The sequence below is a fragment of the Neolamprologus multifasciatus genome, chromosome 12, assembly GCF_963576455.1.
Source record: "Neolamprologus multifasciatus chromosome 12, fNeoMul1.2, whole genome shotgun sequence".
Lineage (NCBI taxonomy): Eukaryota > Metazoa > Chordata > Actinopteri > Cichliformes > Cichlidae > Neolamprologus > Neolamprologus multifasciatus.
This window is the reverse complement of record NC_140450.1, coordinates 11,934,712-11,952,114: the sequence shown is the minus strand read 5'-3', so window position 1 is coordinate 11,952,114 and position 17,403 is coordinate 11,934,712. Positions and strand designations below refer to the sequence as shown.

At 41.2% G+C, this 17,403-nt stretch overlaps 2 protein-coding genes across 2 annotated transcripts; both read left to right on the top strand.

Annotated features, from left to right (window-relative positions):
* The first annotated feature begins 2,674 nt into the window (after positions 1–2,674).
* On the top strand, positions 2,675–5,620 carry dusp2 (dual specificity phosphatase 2). The gene is made up of 4 exons (XM_085179784.1): positions 2,675–3,275; positions 3,582–3,700; positions 3,839–4,058; positions 4,607–5,620. Exons 1-4 carry the CDS (start codon positions 2,888–2,890, stop codon positions 4,822–4,824), a joined length of 945 nt encoding a protein of 314 aa, XP_085035910.1. The 5' UTR covers positions 2,675–2,887; the 3' UTR covers positions 4,825–5,620.
* Positions 5,621–8,031: 2,411 nt separating this feature from the next.
* adra2b (adrenoceptor alpha 2B) lies at positions 8,032–16,690 on the top strand. The gene is made up of 2 exons (XM_085179773.1): positions 8,032–11,803; positions 11,983–16,690. The coding sequence occupies exon 2, from the start codon at positions 12,006–12,008 to the stop codon at positions 13,581–13,583; it is 1,578 nt and encodes a 525-aa protein (XP_085035899.1). The 5' UTR covers positions 8,032–11,803; positions 11,983–12,005; the 3' UTR covers positions 13,584–16,690.
* Positions 16,691–17,403: the final 713 nt, after the last annotated feature.

Sequence of the window (17,403 nt, the reverse complement as noted above, 5' to 3'; positions counted from 1 at the left end):
CAAAAGTCATGAATGATCTCTCATCTCTTCATGATTTATTAGAGAAATTGGGAATGGGTTATTGAAACGTGCAAACATAAATCAAAAAAATGGACTGGTTTTTATGTAGTCTAGTCTCACTCATCCATTCACACACACACATTCATACAGCATTTTATATATACCTAAGCGCTTTCTAACATTCACACACTCACACTCATACTTCATCATTTGGACTGGAGGAGTCTGAGATCAATCCCCCGACCTTCCAGTTGGTGGAGAACCCGCTCTAACCCCCAGGACACAAGGAGGACAATTTTGGCTTAAAAATGGTAAAATCCATATCCTCTTTCTCATAAGTGTCTGTTATTTATTTATGGAACGCAAATAATAAATCTTCAAAAAACATATATTTTTCCAGCTCATGCATCAAAGATACACTTCATGACATACTGTAGTTGCTGTCTGCCATGCTTGACATGAACCTGTTACCAATACTCTCGAACCTGAAAAATATTGTTTAATAAATTGTTGACCCCAAAATAAGCTGTGCCAAAAATTGGTCCACCCCAAGGATTGGGTCCCTAGACACAAACGGAGTAATATAGTGTGCGCTCTTAAGTGCCAGAAGGATTGCCATGATTTATACTGTACATCAGGGAAACCAAACAACGTCTGGCGAAGCGGATGGCACAACACAGAAGAGCTAACTCGTCAGGCCAGGACTCTGCAGTCTATTTACACCTACAGGCCAGTGGACACTCTTTCAATGATGAGGATGTACACATCTTGGAGTGCATAATTGTTGTTCTTTAAAATATGCTGAGGTTAAATAAATTGGTTTAACAATGAGATGTATCAACAAATCCCCGCCCCCCAAACAAAAAGGGTAGATTTAAAACGTATTCTTATATTTGACCTGCAGAGTGATTTTGAAGAATTTGGTACAAGAGAAAAATTTTGGTGGATTTTTCAACGGCTGGGTTGACGCAGGTTCTCTTGTAATTTCTTTGAGTAGTGTTCAGGAATACCTATTCGGGCTTTTTGAAGACTGTTTTCTCCACCATGTTTTACACATGGCAGATATTTGCTCATGTACCTCGCTCCACCGTCCATATTGACGACAATTTGAACCAAAGATTTAAAATCTGGAATAGACTTGCTGCTACTCATTTTCTATCTCAAGTTCTCATGTACACCTCAAGAGTGGCTTTTTGACAGCCACCCTTCGCTAAGATAGTTTCTGAGGATGTTTTAGTGAACAGTAGATGGATTAGCTCAACAGATGCACCTCTCAGGTCCTGTATCAGGTCTTTGCTGGATTCATTTCCCCCATTTCTTAAGGACTCAAGCTCCTTGTTGGTGCAAAAAATCCCGTTTTATGTCTGTCAAAGTATTATCTTGAGCATTTTTCATAGATTTGATTGAAGAAATTGTGGCAAATTATGTGCTTTTACAATTGTTGGTACCAAAGTGTCTAAGGGCAAGACCTAAAGTTGTTGTTTTTTTGCTGAGTTTCCTGTTATGTGTAGACATAATACAGGTCTACATATCCTTTGAGTCAGGTGCCTTTTGTGCTTGAATGATTCATAGGTGAATGTCAAGCCGTTCAGGTATAAGGACAGAAAAAAGAAGTGAAAAAGCAGCCAATGTTCAAAGAAAAACTTTAAAAGGCCTTCAGAAAGTCTGCCAAACCAGCCCACTACACCACTTTAAAGCATTATTACATTATTACAAGAATTTGTTATTACATTGCTTCAAGGAATTCTAACTCCCTGGGAGCAAAGCAGTTTTATAAAATGAGGGCAGACTTGAAACTTGTGGATAGTCTTGTATTTTCTGAGTAAAGGCTTCTCGTAACTGAAGTGCATCATGTCTTTTCCTTTGTGTCATTCCATCCACGGCCATTCAGCTAATAAAAATTTAGCGCTGTGCTATTTTGTGATGAATATGGTTAGTGTTTATTCAGAGTTAATCCCACGTTTCTCATTGCACACCACAGACGCAGCTAAAATAAATGCAGTTTGAGGAAACTACCTTTTTAACGACCTTTTAAAATGCAGTTGCGAATTTCTCATAAACATTTACTTCTTGTATCATACTTGAAATAAAACACACTGCGTGGACATCAGAAGTGGACAGGTCTGTGTTTAATAACCTACTTTTCCCTTTGCAAAAAAAAAGAAATCCATGCACTGTAATCCATAACTACCACACGCCTGAATCATAATTAAACAATAAAATGTCTGTGCTTTTCGTGTCTGCAGTGCAGCAGAGATTTTAGTTTTGCTTTTTTAAATACTCCACAGAGCAGCTTTAAATTTGCCAGCAGAATAAAAACATTGTCAGTGCTGACATTTTATGTTTGCAGCATGGACCTACAACGGTGGGTGCGGGATTAATCTACGCCGAAAAAAACACACTCAGCCTTCAGTCTTTCCGCTGAAGGCAGGCGTTTCGATCGGGTAGGGAGGGTTTTAGCTCTCAGTATAACGTCATTCGACATAAAAACACGGGATAACCCCAAACTCCGACCACGTGCGCGGTAGGAAAATGAGGCTTGACGTCAGTGTCCATATGAGGAGTGCCGGCCAGACCAAATATGGTCGTTCCGCCTCTGACGTTGTTCCTACTGTGGAAAATAGGCGGGGTGGCGCCGACCCCGCCTACCGCGCAGCCGTTATCAATGAACAAGTGAAACTATGAACCTAGAGCCGATTGTAACCGGCCTGCAGGAGAGTTCAACAAGAACTCACAATATTAAGTCTTTTACTTTGAAATTTTTGTTTGCATCTAAAATTGATACAACTTATATATTATATTTTTAGGGATTTTCTTTTTACCTGTCTAAACTGACTATTTTGTACAATTTATTATTTTTAACTTAACTTTCAACTACTTTTCAACCATGAATCCAATCAACGAACCTTTGGAAATAACTGGCAACGAGTTGGTTCACATACTTAGGACCCCCCGGGAACAGTACACCTCTGCAGGGTGTGTGGTGCTGGACTGCAGACCATTTCTCGACTTTTCCTTGGCGCACATCTGCGAGTCCCGAAACGTGAACTGGAACGCCATGCTGCGTCGTAGATCCAAGAGTTCAGTGGTGGCTCTGGAGTGGCTCATTCCGGACAAGGCGCTCAGGGCCCGGCTCCAGAGTGGGGAGTTCTCCCCAGTGGTGGTGGTGGATGAGAGAAGCAGCTCCATGGCCGAGTTGAAGGCGGAGAGCGTGGCCCAGATGCTGCTCACCGCCCTGCAAAACGAAGTTCACACGCAGATCTGCTTTCTGCAAGGTAAAAAGCATCAGACGGTTTAAATCCATTTAAAAGCATATATATTTATTTTTAAATAGTTTAATAAAATTGTTGTTGACGTGTTTTTTAATGAATTACTGACTCGTTAACGATCATCCATGAAATCATGATCGATTTGATCGAAAAGTGTTTCGATACAACCAAAACGATAAAGGAACGTTTAAAAAATTCTAAATAAAGTTCATGTTTATAACAGCATTGTTGTTATTTGGCACAGAGCACACATTTAAAGAGGGCATGTTGAAAGCTTACTGCTAACCTCATACTAATGTGACCTCTGTTTAGGTGGATTTGGGGCATTTTCTGAGGCCTATCCGGAGCTTTGCTACACTTCAACCACCAATCACTGCGCAGTGGAGCCAGAGCCAAAAGTGACAGGCCGGAGGACACCCGCGTATGATCAGGTGAGCTAAAATTTATTAATATTTAAAAACAGAATATTACAATTAAAACGTTTTTGATTGTTTGTTTTGTTTTTTGTGTGATGAAAAGGCACAGACAAGACGAGACGATTAGTGATTGTTTTTGTTGTCAAATTGCAGGATGGTCCCGTGGAGCTGCTACCTTTCTTGTTTTTGGGCAGTGCCATCCACTCCTCCCGCAGAGAGACTCTGGCTGCAGCCGGCATCACAGCTGTGCTCAACGTGTCCTCCACCTGTCCCAACTTCTATGAAGGGGAGTTTCAGTACCTGCGACTCACTGTGGAGGACACACTGGCTGCAGACATCAGAGCCTGCTTTTCTGCCGCAATTGCATTCATTGGTGAGTATTTCCAAATTGTGTTAGTATAACCTCTGAAATGAGAGTCCAGTCCAGTGTTTGCTCACAGAAATGTCAGTCCAAACTCCAGCAAAGATAGAAGGCCACTTAGAAAATTAAATCCATGTTAAATAAGCCTCCCCTTTGTATTTTTTTAATAAAAACCTATAAAATTTTAAGCACCTTAAACTCCATAATCCATTTTCAGTCTTATACTTGGGGACCAACAATGTAATCATTAATGATCTGGTTACAAAACAACTAGATTATGGAGCTTAAGTTTGAAAGAGTTTATTAACACCTGATAGTTTTTATGAGCTTGTTTTGACCAGCTTTCCTAGTTGAGTTCAGGGGAAGGTGGAATTTGATTTAAAGGAACTTCCATTATAGCAGTGACTAGTGACTGAACGCTCATTTCCAGGGTGACAGCTCGTTTAGCCCAACTTTCTGTGCTGTCTGTTCGTAAAACATTACCGCCGATGTGAATTGAAGCACGGTATGCTGATTGCTCTTCCTGTTTTTGTCTCTTTCTCTTCCGTTTCCACATATAGACTCGGTGAAGCAGAGCGGTGGAAGGGTGCTGGTGCACTGTCAGGCAGGTATATCCCGCTCAGCCACCATCTGTCTGGCCTACCTCATGCACACTCAACGTGTCCGGCTGGATGAGGCGTTCGACTTCGTCAAGCAGCGGCGTCACGTCATCTCGCCAAACCTGGCTTTCATGGGACAGCTGCTGCAGTTTGAGACTGATGTTCTGTGTCAGGGATAAAGGCACAAATCCATCTGTGAAATTTAACGGACTCTCCTGCCTCTTGGCATATTGCGTTGGACTCGCTGCACTACCAGGACTCAAACCACATGCATAAATGTGTTGTTGGTACTGTTGAAAAGTTCACTTTGTACATTCAGAGGAAAGCTAAATGTGTTGCTGGCATCACATGGTTGCAGTCATATTTTGAAAATGCTATATTTTAGCAATGTAAACCACAGTGTCATGGAAACATTATGAAAAACTGTGATTCTGAGCCAGCTAGCTGGAACAGCTATGAGGTAATTTCCCTGACGTTATACTTGAGTGGAGTTGTGCCTGCCTGTTTGGTTTGTGTGTGTGTGTGTGTGTGTGTGTGTGTGTGTGTGTGTGTGTGTGTGTGTGTGTGTGTGTGTGTGTGTGTGCACGTGCAGGTGTGTTATTTTGTTTGACTTCTGTGCCTGATTGATTGGAAGGGCTGACTTATTTTCATACACTTTTAACCACTGTGACATGATATGTCTTTTATAAGGAAACACTGTGTTATCTTCTTATAGCAATAGTTCATTATTCTCATGTTTAGAAAGTTAGAAATGCACCTACCACAGCTGGTATCATTCTATATCCTGAGACAGATTGGTACACTCAAACTGGAAAAAGTTGTTTTTGTTTTTTTTCATTGTGTAAATATGTTTTGTTATTTATTTCAGTATTTCTTATGACAGTGTTACTGACATCAATAACTCTTACTGCACTTTATACCTTTGGCTTCCTGCTGTTTTTCCACTGAAATAAAACATGCTGGAACATATCAAAACCGTGTGAGCGGAAAAAACTGTTTTACACACTACTGTCCACCACACCTCACTAGTTGTACTACTTATACACACTGATCCAGTCATTGCATAATTTCACACGCTGACCTTGCTGCTTTCGGCTGCTCTTGCTGAATCAGAAGGCATTAAAAAACATTGGGCTGCTGAGCGTTTTCATGGATTATCCTGTGGCAAGTGGGTTTTACAGTCTGAAGTCCCTTTTGACCTCAACAGCCAGCAATGGGAATTTCACATCCACTCATTCAACTAACATGAATCGCTTGACACATGACAGGAAGTCTGGCAAAAAAAACATTACAGGTAAGAGGGAAAGTCATTAGTTATTTCTAATCAGGAAGTTCGGAAAGTCCAAAACACCCATTTGTGTTTATAGCATTTTAATCTGACTAAAACCAGTTTTAAACAGGTAAATAATATAAATTACTGCACTTTTTTCTTTATTTTCAAATTTCAGCTTTACTTTTATCAGTATTGTCAAGGCTCATGGTTGTTTCGACACAGTATTAAAAAACCAGTCAGCTCTATTCAACTGGTTCAACTGAAATAACAAAGAACTATTACCAACACTTGCGAAAAGACCAGCTACCACTATCACCACTGCTTCATTTCCTGATGCTAATTAAGCCACCCACACTTCTGTTTTGGCCATAGCTAAAGTAGTCCACTTCCTCTCATGCGCAAATATCCATTACCCAACACGTAAGCAAGCGTAGCTGTTCTGCTTGACTTCTTTCTTCCATTAGCCACAGTTTTCCATGCAGAGGGCAAAGAAATGCCCAGTGGTTTTCAGGTTGGACTTGAAACTGAGCAATCACATTAAATAAAGCCCCTAAAAAACTGCATTTAATGTGGTGTGAGTCCATTTAAACATACTCATCAAAAGCACACAAATATGAGCTCAAACTAATTTATTTATGTATGTTTTCATCATTTTTCTTAGTCTTCCATCAGATACATTTCTTAAAACTTTATTTCCTCTTCTTCCTGAGGGGGTTGGGGCTCAGATTTAATTTTAGAAAAAAAGATAAACATCCTTATTTTCTAATCTATTCAATGTGATCTTTATATTTCAGGCCAAAATAAACACTTTCCACTCTTCTGAAACCATCAGTGGGTGATCTGTTTTTCCATCGGCTTCTTTGTAAATCACTTTAGATGAATGAGTTCAACAAAAACAGGAAAAAAGAAACAAAGATAAACAAATATTTGATTTTGGAGCAGATTAAAACTAAACAAACATTAGTAAGAAGTAACTAAGTACAAATACTCATCACCAATTTGGAGCTTTTATTATATCTGTTCATTTTATTGTATTTATTTAATAGTGTGCTTTTTGCTCGACTACTACTGCTGTGGTCACCAGTTAAGATTTTACTTTTAAGAGACCTGTGTTTAAACTTGAAATTAGAACTCACTGTTAATGATTAGACCGGTGCATCAAATGGTTTAAATAAACTGCAAAAAAAAAAAAAAAAATGTAATCATGAAAACAAAAGAGATATGGGGAATCTAGAATAAAATGTGTTATTTGGTTTCTGTAACCAGATTTAGGTTTGTACAGCAAGATTAATACTTTCTAAAAAGTAGTATTAGACACATACAGCTCCAAAATGCTACATAGACGTTGATGTATCAGAACTGATCAACAAATAATATAATATACATATATAACATATAAGTCGCAAAACCTTTTCCCCTTCAGTGCACAGTTTATTAATAGCCTACTTCAAGTCATATAGGATGATACTTGTGCATTAAGCAGACATTTACACAAGACTTTGATTTGTATTATTGGTATTTTTGCACTGTTACTAGTTAAGCAACTATACTGGTACTTCTTTCAGGTGATTTCAAAAGACAACACAGGGTACTATCTGTGTTGTCTTCAAAACAGTCCGTGCTGGATACGTTTGTAGTGAAACAGTGCTCTCTAGTGACAACTTTTGGAATGAAAAGAAATGAATAATGATTCAAAAGTATCCAGCAGATGATGCCAGCAGACTGTTTATTAACTAAGGCCACCAGAAAACCAAGTAGTATAGCTCTTTCGCACACACACACACACACACACACACACGCACTTCAAATGTGCATTTTAGACATTAAATCATCACTGGTGTCATTTAATTTGTCCTCAAATACCAGTACAGGAAACAGACTGTATCACCTCCCCTCTACTTGAATGCGGCTCTCATCAGTCAGTTACCACCCAGTCAGTCTGCCTCATTAATAAAACTGACTCAAACTGTAGGTCCCATCTGTGTCCAGATAAAACTAGGCCAATTATATTACACGAGGCTCTGGAAACACGTAATTGATGTACATGTGTAGCGTACTGTATGTACAAAAGGAAGCATATAAGAGATTAGGGATTAGCAGAGAGGATCACACTTCCTTTGGACATGGCATTACACAGTGTTTGTTATCTACGGCTGACGACTGTGTCACTCAAAACAAGAAATCCCATTTGGAGAAAACCACATGATGAGGATGAGCAACACGATACTGTAAGCTGGAGAATTACAATGCATTCATGTAACATGCACGCACGCACATACGCACTGACCTGCATGCACACACACACATGCACAGAGGTGTAGTTATTTGGAAAAATGACTGCATGGTCATTTGGGAGCACTCCCTGTAATTGTTTGCAGGTTGCACACACACACACACACACACACACACACACACAAACCTATTTGTACCTCCGTGGCTAATGGATAACATGTTCCTCAGTCCAGTCATGGGTATGTTAGAGAGATCATAATATATTTTGCTATGTATGGATATTTTCTCCAAACTGTGTACTATAGAACATTACAGGACTGGTTTACCTACTGAGGCCTCTGGAAACCTTCAAATAAACAGGAGAAAAAGGAGGGACCTCACTCTGTCGTCAAAGTGGGACAAAACTCACTGACCCTAATACAGAGCTTAACTTGAAAGACAAGGCGGACCTTTTCTGGCTAAATTTTCCTTGATCTCAACACACCATCTCTCTCAAGGTTTATAAATCGCACACTGGTACACATAATAGTATAAGTACCTGAGTGTACACACCCACACATAGAAAACAGAAAACCGTTTTAAGCCAGTAATTCCAAAAGGTCTAAATTGAAAGCTTCCAAAGAGCAGGTATTGTGCTATAATTGATTTGGACCAGAACCATAATGTCCACAGACTCCCACCAGACCACAGCCCTACATTATTCTGACCTACAGTAATCTCATGTTCAAGACCCTGTTAAAAGCTTAAGGAATTAAAAAGAAATATAGAGTTATTTTGAACACAATGAAACTGTTCAAAAGCTCCTGGAGTTTTTTTGTTTTTAGTTTTTTTTTAAGAGTGAGAGTCCTTTCCAGACCAAGTACCAATTTTTACAATGTGGATATAAAAGAAAATTTGCTTATCCACTGTGGGTGATCGATGGCAGCAGAGTTCCCTCCAGGCTTGTGAACTGTATGTGTGAGTGCGTGCATGCTTGTATATCACATGCTCTTATACAACAGGCACTTCAAAAGCAGTGTACTGTGCACTGAACACTGTGTGCCGCTCACTCACTATAACCTCGGCATCACTGACATACCCCTCACCCCCAGAATGCATTTTCAGCGTGTTACAAAGCATGGTTCACCCACGGAAACAGAGACACTTGATTGGAGTGCACTCTCCTGCTAAAAGCTTTATTCTCTCTCCCTTTATATTTAGATTCTGTAGCGTGGAGCGAGAAATGTACAACCATTATTGACTGCTGCTTCTGGTCACAGAATCAGAGAGCAGGCCACCCAATTGTAATTCCATGGGTGGCTAGCTGGGCTTCTTCCTCATTAGAACAGCAATGTGTGGGGGACGCACTACAAAAACAAACAAACAGAGCCTCTACCCACACACCATTCATAAGATCTTGTGTGTGTGTATGACCGGTAAATGTGTGCGTTGCTTGTTTGTGTGCGTTTATTTCACAGAGGCCACCTACCTACTTTCAAACAGCGCAGGATAAACTCTGCTGCTGTTTGTTTTATGGCCAAGTTAAACAGCCAGTATGACGTAGGTTTCAATGGATAATTGAACGTTCAGGCCCTTGATCTCAGGTAGGCAACAAATCAGAGGGATGATAGATGTCTCTTCTTCTAGGGATAGGAAGTGTTGCATGGTGCATAACTGCAGAGGGATTCAAATAGAAGTCAAGTGATGATGTAAATGCATGAGCACAGAACATTACAATGAGTGCCTTATTCCCTCACCCTGCGCCTCGCACAGTGAGCAGAGGTGGAAGGTAACACAGTGCGTTTATCCAGGGAGTGGAGAGGTAGATGAGCATGAGGAGATTTCAGATTTCACAAGGACATAATTCACTTTTACTGCACCATTTAATTGATGGTTGTCATTACCCATGGACTGGATTTTATATGCAAAATCTGTAACTATATAAAATGTATGATTTATTGCTTTAGATCCTCAATCCAGAGGGTGGACCAGTCAGTGCCTAATGCATCAATAATTTAAATCTCCGAAGGGGTTCATCTTTTAAAATGAAGAATTTGTTTTATTAGAATTCTTAGACATTTGTGGTTTTACTGCATTATAAAGGTGTGACTACTTTCTCGCACGTAAAATTGAGCCTGCCTTTGTGATTATGAGCTGGCAATCTGTATCGATTTGGACGCTCACAAAACACATTGAACTGTGCACATAAACCCTGCCTCAAACACTGAGGTGTTTTTCAGCTTGTACAATCTTAGACACTGTGCTTACCTTACCTAATCATATTAAAAATCTGAGAAAAAGCTTTTAAGAAGACTGGGCAGCTAAAACATGGATGGCATTTCCCTTTAGTATTACACTGCGCCTTTATCTAGACCTCCAGCAATGAAGGAGTTATTGAGGACTAAGTGAAAAAATCGTTTAAAAACCAAAGAATGATATAATGTCACACAGGCTTTTTGCTTGAAAAGCATAAATGTGAAGTTGCCACATCTTGAGGAAAAATGATGATGGTGATGGTAATGATGACTGTGCTGTTTACCCTGGAGTCCCTGGAATGAAACAAATGTTTTCAGTAAAGCAGATGGCATCGTCTCTGCACTCCCAGCTGGACATCACAGCGTCCTGTGGAGTTAATTGACCGGAGCAGTGCCACCCAACAAGCCATTTCTAATATAACTGCGTTGGCTGAGACGCTCGGGTATAGATATAATTTGGGAGGTGGGGGGCTGTACAAGGATGGAGGAAGCAAACATCCCATGACGCTCGGCTTCACAGTGACATCACCGGGTCTAAAAGAAGAGGGAGATGGGAGGCACCCCACTTATTAGGTTTCGTCCTAAGGTCCTGTTCACAAGTGAAGATGCTGCTGCCCCTCTGCGAGGAAATCTGCGAGGTGCATCAGCGGAGCGGCTGAATCATGGCATCCCGGTAAACTTCTGAAGCGCCAGGGACCACAAAAAAACTCCTGAGACGCACCGACTTGAGCTGCTCTGCGAGGATCTTTTTACTACTGAAATAACAACGCGTTTTGAAAGCAGATGTGACATCGTGCGCAGGAGAGCTGGAGAGCTTGAGGTTGTTCTTTGTGTTCTTTCTTGATTGGAAACGCTGGTATTCCTGTGAAACATCATAATCTTTCAAAAGACAATCAGTGTAAATATCCCACCGCATTGGTTTTATTTCGCGTCATCTAAAATCACTCTTTTATTTTTCGCTATTCGAATGAGATTGTCAGGTATACGCGCGTCTCCAAACGAGGACGCACGGAAATCAGACCAATTTACTCTAATCTGATCTCTGATATCCAACAACGCCTCACCGTAAATGGCCCCAAATTAGATTGTTTTAAATTAAATCTTTCCATTTTCATGACATTAACTGAAAAAGGATCGGTCTGTGTAAAAAATCAAGTTTTAGTTCTTCAGGGTGCGATGTAACTCTGCGAGGGCGAACGCCCAGCAGTGATTGTTTTTTTTCTTTTTTTTTGTTTCCGTTTTTGTGGAGAAGAACGGGTTTTGAAAAGTGGCAATGCGTTTTGATTGAAAAGATCCGCGTCTTTACGCGTTCCCCAGGACTGTTTGTTGCACATAAAATGGATTTGGAAGACCTGCCGTGGAGGGTGCAAGGGAGTGATCATTTGCGAACAACACAGTGACAAAACTAGAACGGCTGAGGTAAATATGCCAAATAATTATCAATTTATTACAAAATGTATTTTAATGTAAATATACTGTTTTATTAAGGACAAAAATGCGTGATAATCTAAGAGTGTTTAACACTTTATACATTTTAAAAATATTTTGCATGTTTATTTGTTTGTTTGTGTTTTTGTTTGCTTGTTTTAAATTTAAAGCCTCCTGGAAAAATAATCCCAGCATGGCCTCGGTTCAGGACAGCGGCTGCTCCATGGAGCTGAGTGGCTGGAACAGCAGTGTGAGCGGCTCGGGATCCTCCGTGCCATGCAACCAGAGTGTCCTAAAGCCTGCCCCCTACTCCCCGGAAGCAACGGCGGCCTTTGCCACCGCCATAACCTTAATGGTCATCTTCACTATCGTCGGGAACATCATGGTCATCATCGCTGTCCTAACCAGCCGGTCACTCCGAGGTCCGCAGAATCTGTTCTTGGTGTCATTAGCTGCTGCGGACATTTTAGTGGCTACACTCATCATCCCCTTTTCTTTAGCCAACGAACTACTTGGCTACTGGTACTTCAAGTCTCTGTGGTGTGAGATCTACCTGGCGCTGGACGTGCTGTTCTGCACCTCCTCCATCGTGCACCTGTGTGCCATCTCATTGGACCGCTACCTGTCAATCTCCAGGGTCACTTACGGACGTCAGCGGACACCCAAACGCATCAAAGCCGCTATTGTGGTGGTGTGGCTCATCTCTGCCATTATCTCCTTCCCTCCCCTGCTCTCTTTGAACAAGAGTGAGGGAGGCGACAAGGGGAGTGAGAGAGGACCTCAGTGTCAGCTGAATGATGAGCGCTGGTACATCCTTTACTCCACCATTGGCTCCTTCTTCGCTCCATGTCTCATCATGATCCTGGTCTACGTAAGAATTTACCAAATAGCCAAGCAGAGAACACGCTGCCCACCTGGAGAGCCCAGGAAAGATGGGGTTGGCTGTGCAACGCCAAGTCAGCCTCCTCGGCACGTGCAAGCCAATGGGAAGGATGAAGAAGAAAGCACACCTCCTTCATCCAACAAAACCTCAAATGCCAGACCCCCCACCCTCGCTATCACACCTTCTCCAGCTCCAGCAGAGTCTCAAACATCCCCAAATCCCACACCCAATAATCTCCTGCAGCCTCCATCCCCTTCTCCAGCCGTGCCCACGGCCACAGAGGTTGATACCTCTTCACAAGTCCCATCAACCCCCTCCACTGTGCCTCAGTCTGCCACCAAGACTAAAGCGGAGGGGAAGAAGGGCAAGCGTCTGCAAAAGAAAAAGGCTGACAATAACAATGCTGACAGCTCAAGCACAGAGAGCGATATGGAGCACAGCCATGGAGGGGGACGCGGCAGCACCAGCATGCCAGGGTCTCCTGCTGGAGGGGGGATCCACTCCCCAGCCTCAGTCAAGCGCTACCGCGACATGATTGCCACTTCAAAGGGGGCTCGTCTGGTGCCAGGGAGAAAGTCAAAAACAGATAACAACCCTGGAGCAGCGAGGCGTAAAGCCATGGTCAACAGAGAGAAACGTTTCACCTTTGTCCTGGCGGTGGTCATTGGTGTCTTTGTGGTGTGCTGGTTCCCCTTCTTTTTCTCCTACTCTCTCCAGGCAGTGTGCCCAGAGACTTGCACCATCCCAGGTCCACTCTTTACATTTTTCTTCTGGATTGGTTACTGCAACTCCTCACTCAACCCAGTCATATACACCATCTTTAACAAAGACTTTAGAAAGGCTTTCAAAAAGATACTGTGCAGAGGCACCAAGGGTACTTTCTTTTAGCACATAAAATTGCTGTATAGAAAATGGACATTTCTGAGGCATAAACAAAACAAAACAAAAAACAATCATGTTCCAGAACACTTAAAGGGCTGTTTAAAAAAAATACGTCATATGTAAAAACTGAGAGCCACTTTTACAGCCACAGCGTGTAAACACAAACCCCGGACTGTGAAATCTCAGCTCGCAGCTGGTTGACAGATTTTTACAGAGGGAGGTGAAGAAACAGACGATGAAAAAGCAGCTGAGCGAGACACTATTAACCTGCTTAGTACTTTAGTATTTCTGATAAGATTTTGAATCCAAAGTTTTATCTTTGGATGACAAGGAATAATAGATAATCCTGGGACACAGAGGGGAGCACCATGATAGAAGAAATGTAAATACACTATAAAACTTATAGAAGGCAGAAAACAAGTGGGAATTAACTCTGTGAATTAATACAACATATTTTTTTAAACATGTTTTGTAGTTATCAAAAACTTTGGGACTAAAGAAGACAGGTAAAAGTAAGGACAAGTGGCCTTAGATTCCTGTGAGCCTAGGGCCCTTTACTTATCAATAGACAACACAAGGGGCACACAAGATTAGTGATGATTTCTTACGTCTGCAGTTTCAACTGTGTCTGTAGTCTCGCAAAGCTGCAGGGCAAACATGTGTTCCTTGATTTTTATCTAAAAATGCAACAACAAGAGAAGGTTGCTGACGATTTCAAATGTGATAGCACAAACAAGGGCACCCTTTCAGACTTAACTTGTAGATTTTGTGCAGAAAGCCTTCATGTGAAGCCCTGCCACCTTGCTTTTGGCTTCACTGGTCATAATGGACACTCAGGTTGTTTATAATGACACTCTTGGCTTTCACCTTTCATGAAATATTCAATAAAAATTAACTTTGGATGATGGACTTGATATAAAATCCCATGTATGATGCTGAGAAGTAGACGAAAAGTGATGAGACTGCATCTCATACTCTTAGCTTACAGTTTTCTTTCTTTTAACTTAACCTGTAGAATCACCCTAACTGACTTGCCTGAGCTTCTCTTCCAATGAACTGCCTCAGTATTTGGACATTTGAGCAACATTCAAAGATAATTAGAGCATCTTCAAACCCTTTCAGTGGTTTTTCACAGTATCAAATGGGAGGTGCATCTCCTAAAAATAAAAACGACCAAATTCTTATCATTCTACTGGCAAGCATTAACTTTCACAAAACAAATCCTGCTTTGTGCAGCATTATTTACCAGGTAAACATTTTATATTGACTGTAACACCGAGATGAACAATGCAATTATGGACGTGTGATGTTCCCCCTAATTACACCTACAGGGGTTATACTGAGAACTGTTTGTCTGAGTCACTCCTTACCGATGCCTCTGGCACATCATCTTCTGCAGTGGACCTCTACATGGCACATTCGACTCGTTGCTGAGAGGCAAGAAGATGAATGGTACTTTTATTTTTCTCACCAAGACAATAAAGCTTTGTGAGTTTCCTGGACAAGAAAAAAAAGAAGGAAAAAAAAACAAGAAAATGTGTCTGTAACTGTGAACAGCACATGTTTATTGACTCAATGGGACAAGGGCTGTCAGCAGCAACACATCAATTTAGTAACTGTCTAATTCTGCTGACTTGTGTGAACGTGTGCGTGTATGTGGGCGAGTGTGCGAGCGTGCATGCGTGTTGACTCTTGTTTTTCCTTAAAAAGTGTCAGTGCCTCCTCTGGCTGCTATGTACTACAGATCTACTGTACTGACAGATTTCCTGCATCTGGTTGTCTGTAATGTTTATGATGATTTTGGAGGAAAGATCGGTAGTGTGTCGCTACACTGGGACAGTCTTAATGATCTAAAAGTGAAAGTTTTTTCTGTGACATCGAGTATATGGCTTTTTAAAGATCACCCTCAAGGGACCAAAGAGCCTCACAGGACACCAGCCTGACTCAGTGAAATCTGGCCCTGTGTTTCTGTAATGAAATATCAGTTTATATTTGGTGTATGTGACGGGAGGCAAAGATTGAAAACACTGTATTATTTATTTCAAACCAGTTTGTGTGTTCTGTTACCTATTTATTGTTCAGTTACTGTGCTTTTATTCTGAAAAATCAATTGAATTGGAAGCGATCAGAGACTGAAAAGACTGTACAGAGTTTTAATATTCTGAACAAGAGCAACATTGACTTCCGCCATCAAGCTCTTGCTTTGTGAGACTGAGCTATATTTAAGCTCGGCGTTGGGGGGGGGGGGGGGGGGGATGCATTTGTGTTGAACTGAAGGAACATGAACTTTGAGTTATGTGCATACAATGCAACATTTATTCATCATTGTTTCATCTAGTTATAGTACAGTGAAATGTTCAATCAGAGATACAAGCACACGCATTGATGTACAATCTATATCGCAACAGAAAAATGTCTCCTCACCAGTGCTACTGCTGTCAGATGTCTCCTGAAAAAGTAATGAAACATGAAAATGTCAATAGCAACCATAGCCAGTTTTATTTGGATGATTTGCAGTGCATTAAGGCCTGATAATCCATATCACGCAGAGCTGCTGGGAGATTTAAATAACTGATGAAACCAAATCGTTGCAAGCAAGAGCTCTGTGCACTTATACAATTGTTCCCTGTCCTCATTTAAAATGATTATTTTCTCTCCAGTAATACAAACAGCTATAGCAACTCAATTATGACAAAAATAGCCACAGAGGTCATGGATTCATGGCTGCTTCCAATAACTATGAGTTGCAATGCTGCTCAAACTTACCATTCTTGGCTTTATGTGGTGAGACTGCTGCTTTGTTTGTTTCTTTTTTAAAAAGTAAGAATTATAGCTTAAAGGTGACAGATGCAGTATTCTGCCTGTTGAGCACCATCCTTTTCCCGGAAACTGCCTGAATTGTCTTTTCCCCAACTGTGTTTGGACCAAACTGCCTGGTCTGAGCTTTGCAATCATCTATCTCCCATCTGTCATCATCTCCTTCCAGTTTGGAAATAAAGCCGCTTGAAAAAGCACAAGTCATTCCCTGGTTCATTTGTTTTATACATCTCCACATGATACAACAACAATAATAATAATGATAATGATAATAAAAATCATTTCCAGACAGAGAATTAGCAGTGAGTTGTTTCACAAATCTGTGATGTTTTCGTGGCATACATGTCAAACCGAAGCGCAATGCAAAGCAATTTCCAGCCATTATGAAATAGCCTTAAATGGCAACACAACTTGGGGAAATAGTCCATAACACTGTGGGTTGATGGCTGTTCAAGATGTCACAGTAAAATCTCCTATCACAGTGGGACATGAGAAGTAGGCCATAGCAGAAACAGCATAATGTCACCTACTGCCAGCGAACACAGAGGAAGTCTGTAAGGAATTAGAGCATGTTTCCAAATATCACACACAGACACATACACACACTTCCCGCACTGACTGTCTCATATTCTATTCAAGTCATGAAAGTCATGTTCAGTCCACACACAGAATCAGACACACACACACTTGATGTGACAGCTTGTTATATTTGAGGTCATCAGGCCTATGGTGAATTGTAATTGATTTATGCTGATGTGCTGTTTGGCCATTTCTCTGCACTGAATCGAGTCTCTCTGTCCTGCTTTACCTTCACACACACACACACACACACACACACACACACACACACACACACACACACACACACACACACACACAAGATTCCACTCAAAGAACACCAAAATGATGCCCATCTTTTCCTCCACACTGTTTCATTTCCATATTCAGCACTGTGTGTGAACAGATAACTTATCATAGCCAAGCAATGGGAGCAGTGAGCTGTATGTTT